The sequence below is a fragment of the Garra rufa genome, chromosome 9 (genome assembly GCF_049309525.1).
Source record: "Garra rufa chromosome 9, GarRuf1.0, whole genome shotgun sequence".
NCBI lineage: Eukaryota > Metazoa > Chordata > Actinopteri > Cypriniformes > Cyprinidae > Garra > Garra rufa.
In genome coordinates, this window is record NC_133369.1 from 39208327 (window position 1) to 39219681 (window position 11355).

General features: G+C 38.4%; 1 protein-coding gene across 1 annotated transcript; it reads right to left on the reverse strand.

Moving 5' to 3' along the window:
* Positions 1 to 4161: 4161 nt before the first annotated feature.
* Positions 4162 to 5719, reverse strand: twist1b (twist family bHLH transcription factor 1b). The gene is made up of 2 exons (XM_073847453.1): positions 5045 to 5719; positions 4162 to 4651 (listed from the first exon to the last, which is right to left on the reverse strand). The coding sequence occupies exon 1, from the start codon at positions 5585 to 5587 to the stop codon at positions 5078 to 5080; it is 510 nt and encodes a 169-aa protein (XP_073703554.1). The 5' UTR covers positions 5588 to 5719; the 3' UTR covers positions 4162 to 4651; positions 5045 to 5077.
* Between the last annotated feature and the right edge of the window lie 5636 nt (positions 5720 to 11355).

Consider the following 11355-nt stretch of genomic DNA (forward strand, 5'->3'; position numbering starts at 1 on the left):
CAAAAGACAAGTCTATTTATGGACAAGCAGATTGCACAAATAAACACGTCGCTAGATGTAAAAACTCTGCCTTTATTATCCATGAAACACCACAATGGGTTTGTGTACTTCTCGTGCAGTGTTCTGATTGCCTGTTTATTTTCGCAGCGGCCCTCCTGAGCCAGTGGATGCTGGGCCAACCACCGTGAGGTGCCAAGTCTCTCCAGCCATTTCCTGTGTGTGACATCATTGTGTATCCCCTAGCGGCAGCATGATGCGTGTCTTGTCTGCTCCCTGGGTGGCGTGCGCTAAGTATTCCGTAAACATGGGGGTTCGGCGCTCTCTTTGTTGAATGAGTCTGAAAGGGGACTTTTGATGCTCTGTCACTCTTAATGCAACACTTGCACCACTAAGCCTAATGCAACCAAACTGTAATTTAACTACCATCAGCCTGCAACACTTGATCTTTACTCATTCTCAAAAAGCTGAAAGATGACAGCTTTTACTCTGATAGTGATAGTATTCACCAAAGGCAGGAAAGAAGACCCACTATTTAGTTTGACTATTAATGCGCCTTGCATCAAAACGGCAATTTAAATTCACAACCAGCATAAATTTTGATTTTGAATATTTTTTGTGTGGCTCTTATAGCTTTAGTATTATTGAAATTGAATTGTCGTCAACATCTGAACTTGCTTTATTCAGTTAGGAAACTGGATGTTAAGGGGTTTTAAGGTTTGTAGGCCTTTACAACCTTAACTCTACCTAGAAACAAGCTTTGACCTACACTACCGTTCAAAAGCTTGGGGTCAGTACATTTTTATTGTTTTTTTTTTAAAGAAATTAATACTTTTATTCACCAAGGATGTATTAAGTTAGTAATTAAAAGTTTATTAAAAGTTAATAATAAATAATTTACATTGTTATAAAAAAATTATATTTTGAATAAACACTGTACTTGTTATTCATAAAAGAATCATGAAAAAGAAAAAAAATCACAGGTTCCAAAAAATATTTGGCAGCACAACTGTTGATATTATCCAACACTGATCTTTCTAATAATAAATCAGCATATTAGAATGATTTCTGAAGGATCATGTGACACTTGAGACTGGAGTAACAGCTGATAAAAATTCAGCTTTTCATCACAGGAATAAATTCTATTTTAAAGTATGTTATAATAAAAAAACATTATTTTATATTGTAAAAACATTTTGCAATATTACTGTTATTTTCTGTATTTTTAATCAAATAAATGCAGCCTTGATGAGCATAAGAGACTTCTTTAAGGACTATCACAAGTCTTACTGACCCCAAACTTTTGAACGGTAACTGTAACCCTGCACCATCTCCAGATTATAACCTCTTAGTGTTACAGTAATGTCCATGTGTCTAAAGAGCCTGAGCCTTTAATGTAGAAACTAAAGCATTGCAGATGGTTTTTCAAAAGTGCTTTTATTTATTTACGCATACAAGCATGATATTCACAAACGTTTGTTCTTAAAACAAAGATTTTAAAAAGATAAAAGGTTCACTGTTGTGACAATCATGCTAACCAACAAGTGTCGCAATGTTAACACACATTTTAAAATCAAAAGAGAAATGTTAAAATCATACAAATATGAAACGGCTAGCCAACACTTAAAACCAAGAGAAGAAACTATTACATCTACATCTGGAGAAAAAAAAACTATATTAGCAAAATATGTTTCTGCACTGCCCACTTCCGCTAAATCACAACACACGCATGCACACAATCTTTATTTTCACTCTAGTACTTTATTGAAAAACGAAGTAGGCCTGTTTTTGGCTCATCGGTTTTCGGCTTCTCCATACGATTTTTTTAAACGACTGCAGCTACTTCTGCAAGTTGCACCTGTTTCCAGGAGCAGAAGATCTGCTTGTCGTTTTAGTGGAAAATTATTTTCCTTCATAAAGTGAATTGCCAGCAGTTGTTGTATGAGCTGTAGCCTAAGCGAGCCAGCTGTGTAAATGAACAAATGCTCGCTTTGACTTCCTCCTTCACTTTTTTAATTTCACATAAAGGTTCATTTCGTTTCGTTACGTGTTTGAGAGAAATTACCACCAGTTTATAATTTAAAAAGTTTAGTATCGACAAAAAAATAAACACGTTTAATAGACATTGCATTTATTTTTAAGATTTTGTTTGAGTAATTATAAGCCGAAATGCCACATTAATAAGCGACCTGAAAAGATCATAAATAATCTGTATAATATTAACAATAATAAGAGTAACAACCATATTGGTTTAGGCAGGTTTTGACCGAACGAGTCGAAAATCATTATCAGATAGGTTAATAATAAAAGTAATCTGTGATTAAATGCGACGCTACATCCGAATTATCTAAACTAAAAAAAGTAAACAATAGGCCTATTACTGTTTAAAACGATAGGCTGTTATTCTCACAAGTAGGCCACAAACTCCTTCAGGTTTCGACACAACAAAAACAAACAAACACAAGCGTCAAACATATGCACAACGATGTCGGAAAAGCAGCACCATCGTGTACAGTACCTGTTAGAACGGCATTTCTACACGGGTTTCTTTATTTGGGAAACTCCCACAGGCGTTCTCCTCGACATTGGATCCCACGGGCCGTGATTTAGAGCAAAAAGCTTAAATTCACCGTAGACCCCGAGTCTCCGAGGACAGCCGGCGTCACTCCACGCGTTCTATCCCTTCAAGAAAAGCCAACGCTTTGTTTCTAAGATTTTCAGTATAGTCTATTTAAAGGCGGACCTCAACATCTGAACATCTGTTCAATTCACGTGACTCTAAAATGCTAACATCTGTTCAAAATAAGTTTCATTCGTGTGCCTCTAACATCCATCTGCCAAATGCCTTACAAGTGGAAATGAACTCAAACTTTGGTCCAGTTTTCTCCTGAACTTCACTGGGAGCTTTATGACGTTCGTGTAAAAAATGGGAAATGTTTACTGTCGTTTAAACCAATATTAGAGCGATTAGAAAAGTTGTCCGCGATGAATTATTCGTTAGAAACTCGACGTAATTTGTTTGTATGTCTCTCGAGGGGATTTTTTTTTTAATTTAGGTTAGCATTACAGTTGCTCAGTATACAGGCCAGCTTCATCCACCCCACCTTCCCATGTCCTGCTGAAGGCAGCTTAAATTTCATAGACATCTGGGAATTCCGCACATGCCTCAAAACCCAATTACACACCTTCAAACGTGCACGTGCTTTTATTTCAAATATTCCAAAATACTTTCCCAGACTTCATATAAAACCAAGCGCAACTGACAGTACTACATATATGATTCAATGCCAATACCACGAACGTAGCAAAAATATCCCACAGGCCTTAGCAGGACAAAACGCATTTTAAGGTTTTTAATTCAGAATGAATCATTTGATTTTATCTAGCGAATTGGATTCACTTCAATCGCAATGCACTAATTTTTATAAAATGAATGAAACTGGACAACAGACAAAACTAATGAGCAGCAGTGTCTTTTTTCCCCCGCACACAGTATTTTTGGAGCAGCCTCTGGCTATACATCCAATGCAGTCCCTAGGGATTTGACCCTATGACGCATGTGTGTATTTGGGAAGCTCTAGCTGGATGAAAACGATGATATTTAGTGCAACTGTTAAAAAGGTTTGAAGAATTTTTAGGGGTACAAGCCATGAATACAAACCTATTTTCTTGTCAGCTTCTCCTTCGTTTTTCCCGCCTCTCGGATGAACTGACAGTACATATTTTTGAACCTATACGTCTGTAACTCTGGTTTACATGAATGTCATCCAACTAAATCGTAGAAGCCAGAATTAGCCAGACCTATCGGAATAAAACTCGATATTCCATTGCAGTCCTTAAAGATATTTTAAATAAATGCAGTTTCATTCTATTATGATAATTCTTCATACTGTGTTGTATAAATTAAAACAATATAATCTGTATTGTAATGTTAAAAAACACAATTTAATGTATTATTGTCTCTGATTTCCTGACCGATGTCAACTACCTAGTTGATATTAAATAATTATTTTAGATGTAACTATTATGTAATTATGTAATCATTCGTCATAATAAGACTAAACGAAATTATAATAACGTGTATTTACCAATAACCCGTTTCATAAATTGTCCAAAACCGAAAACTCCAATGAAGTGAATGAATGTTGATACTAGCGTGAAATATTTCTTCAAATAAGTTCTTCATCTTTATTACAGAAATACACATTTATTTACAAAAGTAGCAAAAAATAAGAATGCATTTCGACACAGGATACATTTGCCTTCATTTCAAAAAGTGTGTCATCAATAAATAAATAGAATCGTACTAAAAACTTTGTATTTTGCACAGGATTCGAACTATAGAGGCTTCATTCCCCATCTTCTCATCGACAGTCCTTGCTATGCAATTTCACTTTCTCCAAGAAAGCTATGCACAACTGAGTCTTAAAAAACAAAAAATTAAAAAACATGCATATGCACACATTTCCAACATTCGTCGTCAATAATAACACTCGCGAGGAAGTCCATATGCAACAGTTCGCTGTCCGTGGCCTTCTCTCGGTAATAGCCATGACCTCTGTTGGAACATTTGCAGTTTCCCCCAAGATTATGAAGGAATCTAGCATTGTGTCGGCGTATTGGTCCTCGAGTTTTCCCAGCTCTTGGCTTTCACCTGCGAATAACAGCATGGTTTAGGCGGGACAATGTTTGCTATAGGCAAAACATTATATTTACAGTTGCCTATTTGTTTTGAGGAGGAAACGCGCGCTGCAATAGGCCGCAATGATATTGGATAGTAAGCAATTCGGCCGTTTAACTTCTTATCGACTTTTTTTAGACTTACGCTACTTTTTAACCAAACTGAATCTTAAAAAGAGAGGCGCATTGTGTGAAAATAAAGCCATGCTGATAGTAAACAAATCCAGGCGATCTGAAATGCATGCAACAGCTGTTGGTTTTACAACTGGAGGCTGAACGTGTAGAATGAAGTAAATGTTTTGAGCGATCTTACTCAATTGTTTACAACACTGCATCATTAAAAACGAGGGATATTCTGAAAGCGTACCATGTGAAAACAAAAAAAACTTTTCCCTGCACACTAGGTAGATGCAGACATGGACCAAGCGCCCTCCATCCTCCAAACCGAGAACGCGTAGCTCAAACGTTCGTGAGCAACATAACTACAACTTGCCATCTTGGAGTCCAGCTCGTCACTCTGTAGAACCTGACAGAGAAAATCGATGTACCTGGCGGCGAGTTTTAGCGTCTGTATTTTGCTCAGTTTGTCTGAGGGTAAAGTGGGGATGATTTTGCGCAAAGCCGCGAACGCTTCGTTGAGCGACTGCGTCCTCTGTCGCTCGCGTACGTTCGCCATAACGCGCTGCGTCTGCAGCTCCTCAAAAGACTGAGGGCTGTTGCTGCTGTTGCTAGACTTTTTCCCCCTTTTCCCAAGGGTCGAGCTGTCGGAATCCTCCCCGTTTTTTTTGCTCGACCGTCTTTTCCTTCCGCACCTCTTCGGTGGCTTGTCGGGCTCTCCGTCGCTGTTGCTGAGGCTGTCCGCGGGAGACACGGGGGAGCTGGAGGAGTCTCTCGCGGGCTCTTCGGGCATCTCGTTCAAGTCTGCTGAAAGCGCGTCCGAATAAAGACGTTATTCCCTCATGAGGGTGAAATACAATTCCAAGCGTGCGTTACTTATTCTGGGGGAAAGATCTAGGTATCCGGGATTCCGAGCAACTTTTGAGTTAGGTTGAAAGGAAAAAGTTGGGGAGCTCTTATAGTCTGCTAAAGTGTTTGCGAGAAGAGAGATGATTGGCCAAGAAGGCTTAAGACGTGAGAAGGAGGGTGGGGGAAACTTTTCTTTTAAACTCAAGATATTTTCCTTGACAAGTCTGACAGTTCTTTGGTGAACAGAAAAAATAGCGATTGCATGCTCAACTAACTGAAAGGATTCGTTGTGCTTTGGTTAGATTTTAAAACAATGTACAGTCAATAGGCTACATTTTAGAATCAACCCGGTATTTCCTGTGTAATTATAACCTACTTCATTTGGTTATTTTTTTCATATCACAAGAACATAGGCCTACCTAAATCCCTGCAACGAAAATGTTAAAAAAATCTAATAACCCATGTCTGAAGAAACGTGTTTGAAGCCCTAAGATCTGGTCTGTCAGGTTCCGCTTGATTTGTGTTTGGAAATTAATTAGGAATTATAAATTAGAAGTATGTCTGAAAATATGAGATCTTATTCGAAACAATGTTTTAGGATTCAAATAAGTGGTTTTCAGACTCTGTGTATATAGTAATTTCCATGAATTATATATTACATAATCTATCTTGATTGTGATGGCCTTTCACTTGGAAGAACAATTTGAAACTCAAACTGTACAACCTAAACATGTCAAGCGTAAATGAGCAGAATCGATATACTTTTAACACATCAATAAAATACTGTCCACTGTAACACTGCACAGATTTGTAATTTTATAGTTTTGTTTATGTAAAGTGAACTGATAAACGTTCTCCACCAGGGGTCGTGATATTCTGGTTGTAGTCACTAAAGTTACAAGTGCTTGAATTTAATTGGCAGTGAACTAAATCAGAATAACACAAATTATCTTGAAATCCATTGGAAATTCATACTCATCTGGAAGATGGCAGGTATCCAATATAACTTTTACAGCTGACCAGTGAATAATTTAAATTCATCATATTTTAAATGCAGAACTATCTTAAGACAAAAAAAAAAGGAAAAAAAACTGTCTTGTCTCACATTTGCACCCTTGATGCTTCATGTTCTAATCCAGGGACAACATTAGTGAGTACAACACACTTGTATATCTGAAGGTCTTTCAGCAACTAGCAGATAACCCTAATAACACTTGGGCTGCAGCCCTACCAAGGGGACATAAATTATCTGGGTAATGTCCAATATTCACCTCTTGCTTAATTTAAGGTTGTTGCACAATTTGTGCAGCTAGGGCAGGGGATTGATAAACATGTTAGGGGATTTTGGTTCGGCTCAGTCCAGTGTTTGTGCAGTCCTGTTTCAGCTCCTTGGGTCTCTTAAAAGACAAATCCTGGATTCGCATTATACATCTAACACCACACACGTGGCATATAATCGATTTCCCTGAGCTGGACTGCTGAGTGAGTGAGGATTTTGACTCACACTAAGTATGTGATGATGATTCACGCTCTGACTCAAATATCGAGAAGTCCAAGAATCTGATATTTTACAGCTCCTCCTGCTGCACAGAGTGCAAGGACAGATCCAGCACTGCTCTAAAGCCAGAGCACATAATAGAGGGCTCCAATAACTGCATTATCATGTATTAACGGTACTGTGAAAAGAGTAGTCTTGTCTCTTTGGGCCTTCACTCTTGTCAAGTGGTGAAACAAGCCATCAACGTTGTACTATATGCCTACATGTATTAGTAGATGACTATTCTTGACTATTCTCAAACTCACTACTACTTCATCAGCAACTGTTCTTGAAAGGGAGGCAAAATGTTGAAGGCTTATTCTGCTTGAGCATATTGTTTTCTCATGATTTCCTAGCAAGTTGTTCTACCATCTTACATTGTAGCCTATACTTGGAAGGACAAACAGGCCTATGAATCATTTCTAGGTGGGATACTTTGAGTAATAGACTGCTGAAAATAAAAGAAAGAAAGAAACAGATGGATAGATAGAAAGAAAGATAGATAGAAAGATAGACAGACATACAGAGAGATGGATGGATGGATGGATGGACAGACAGAGAAGACGAATGGATAAACAGATAGACACAGAGAGACAGATGGATTGACAGACAGAGACGGATGGATGGATAGAGAGACCGAGAGATGGACGGATGGATGGACAGAAAAAAAGATGGACGAATGGATGGACAGATGAATGACAGAGAGAGATGGACAATAGATAGACAGACAGATAGACAGATAGATGACCACCAAGACGGATGGACGGACAGATAGACAGACATACAGAGAGACGGATGGATGGATGGACGGACAGACAGAGAAGGTGGATGGATGGACAGATAGACGGACAGATAGACAGACAGATGAATGTATGGATAGATGGACGGAGGGACAGATATACAGACAGAGAGAGATGAATTGATGGACAGACAGACAGACAGACAGACAGACAGACAGGCAGACAGACGAATAAACAGACATACAGATGGACAGACAGAGAGATGAATGAATGGATGGACAGACAAGACAGACAGACAGACAGACAGACAGAAAGATGGATGGACAGACAGAGACAGATGAATGAATAGACAGATAGACAGACATACAGAAAGATGGATGGACAGACAAACAGAGAAGACAGATGGATGGACAGATAGACACAGAGAGACAGATGGATGGATTGACAGACAGACAGAGAGACGAATGGATGGACAGAGAAACCGAAAGATGGACGGATGGATGACAGATAGACAGACATACAGAAAGACGGATGGATAGATTGACAGACTGAGATGGACGAATGAATGGACAGATGGATGGAAAGACAGACAGACAGACAGACAGACAGACAGACAGACAGACAGAGAGATGGATAGATGGATTGACAGACAGACAGACAGACAGACAGACAGACAGACAGACAGACAGAAAGATGGATGGACAGACAGAGACAGATGAATGAATAGATAGATAGACAGACATACAGAAAGATGGATGGACAGACAAACAGAGAAGACAGATGAATGGACAGATAGACACAGAGAGACAGATGGATGGATTGACAGACAGACAGAGAGACGAATGGATGGACAGAGAAACCGAAAGATGGACGGATGGATGACAGATAGACAGACATACAGAAAGACGGATGGATAGATTGACAGACTGAGATGGACGAATGAATGGACAGATGGATGGAAAGACAGACAGACAGACAGACAGACAGAGAGATGGAATTGATGGATTGACAGACGGACCGATAGAGAGATGGATGAATGGATGGACATATGGATGGACAGAGAGAGAAACAGATGGATGATAGAGAGACGGATGGTCAGACAGACAGAGAGACAGATAGACAGACAGACAGAGAGATGTTAATGGAGCAGATTTTTACCACATTTTTTAGGATAGTAAGTTTTAGGAAATGAAAATAAAAATAAAGTCATAGGAGAAAAACCACTAATTTCATATTTTTAACATCTTTTCTTCAGGTACTGGAGCGCTGTTTGCTGGAGAGCTTGGGTTCGCAGTTTATTCTCATTACATTAAGGCCCTTAAATGAACTAACGTCATGATGAGAGGCAGACTCCAGACGTCGTATCGGCTCCTGATAGGACCTGTCTGGCCCACAAAAGAGAAAGGATATGGGTGAAGATTAGAGAGGTGAGGATGAATATACACAGATATAGCCTGTCTGGATCTGAGGACTGGACTATGAATGAGTGCTTTCAGTGTGAACGCCTTTGCTTGTCTGGATGAGCAACAGAGAAGAGGCACATGGTGATTCTGAGTTTGCATTCTTCTTGGTAAACTAATGTTTAAAATATAATGTAGAACATAAAATGTTTGATCAAATCTGAGAGCTTTCTGATCCTGCATAGACAGCGACACAACTGAAACGTTCAAGGCCCAGAAAGGTAGTAAGGACATCTTTAAAATAGTCCATGTGACATTAGTGGTTCAACCTTCATTTTAGAAAGCTTCTGGGTCGTAAAGTTGCTTTGATTTGCACATTACGCAATGGAACGGCAACTAAGCAAGTAAGTCACACATTACGACTACAGGTCGTCACCATTGTCACTTCAGGTCAAAAGACGTTCACACTGCAAGACTCTGAATTGCAAATAGGTTCAGGTATTTATCCTGCAGAATATTTTTTCGGCCACTGGGGATGCATTGACTGCTTGTTTGATAATTAACACCGATTTGCCTAGGATTTTGGGTTTTTGTCAGGGGTCTCCAGAAAACTGTCTAGCCTAAAATCTTGTAGTGCATACCTGGCATTAGGAATCAGTCACACACAATACATGATTTTCCACTCGACAGCAGTTAGTGGAAATCGCTGTCAAAAGCCAGAAATCAGAGGCAAATATGTGCACATTCACGCGAGTGACAGTTGCTATTTAGCAGAGATATATTTAGCAGGTCAACTACCTATCCAAGTCCTGTGAAAGGTATTATGACTAGAACTAACATCAGCAATGTCAGTTGTATAGTGTAAAAAAAAAATGTATAGTGTACAACATTAAAAGTTTTATAGTTGATGTTCTAACTTACTACTTATTTATACTGACTGGTTGTTCATCAATGTGTACTTGACGACAGGCTACACAAAAACACAGTAGAGCTTTTTTGTAATAAATGACATATTTACAAAAACATAATTTAGCATGACACGTATTGCACTGTAGACATATTGTATACACTGCTTACATAGTCAAGTCATTGAAAGTTATTTCCCTTTTTATCAGTGAAAAGTTGACTGATGAATTCATACAATAAATCTCTTTGAGGCCCATGATCTGCTTTATGTTTTTAGATTAGACACTGTTCCATTGTTTTAATGTTCTTGGGGCCACTGAGTCGCTCCATACCAGTCCAAATCATTACTCAGTACCACACACACACACACACACACACACACACACACACACACATACACAAACTGTGGTCTTTTAGTTTTTAGAGACAACGGTTTTCACTGAAGTAAATGGCAGGGTATCTGTGGCATATACTGTAGTGAGAACAATAGCAGATGCCAGTTATGTTTCCCAGTTTACTATATGATTCAGCTGTAGTGCAATAGATAACGAAAATGACGGGAATAGTAAATAGTGAAAATATTATTTGGTTCCCAAAAAATTCAAATGGGAAGATTAGGGAAATGTTCTGTGTTTGCTGGGTAGTCCTCAAATCGAATGTTTCGTATTTCGGAGAATGACCAAATATGTGACCCTGGATCACAAAACCAGTCTTAAGTAGTACGGGTATATTTGTAGCAATAGCCAACAATACATTATGATATTAAGTAAAGATTATATACCGAAAATATATTAAAACATAATTTTTGATTAGGAATATGCATTGCTAAGAACTTTATTTGGACAACTTTAAAGGTGATTTTCTCAATATTTAGATTTTTTGCACCCTCAGATTACAGATTTTCAAATAATTGTATTTCAGCCAAATATTGTCCTATCCTAACAAACCATACATTAATGGAAAACTTATTTATCAGCTTTCAGATGATGTATAAATCTCAATTTCAAAAAATGTACTCTTATGACTGGTTTTGTGGTCCAGGGTCACATATAACCTCTATAGGAATATGTCGATTACATACCGTATGATTTCAAAAAAATCAATGGCTTTCTGTTGTTTCCTGTAAATT

What these genes read in the sequence shown, in the direction of transcription:
- twist1b (XM_073847453.1), bottom strand. Translation starts at nt 5,587, where the DNA reads ATGCCCGAAGAGCCCGCGAGAGACTCCTCCAGCTCCCCCGTGTCTCCC.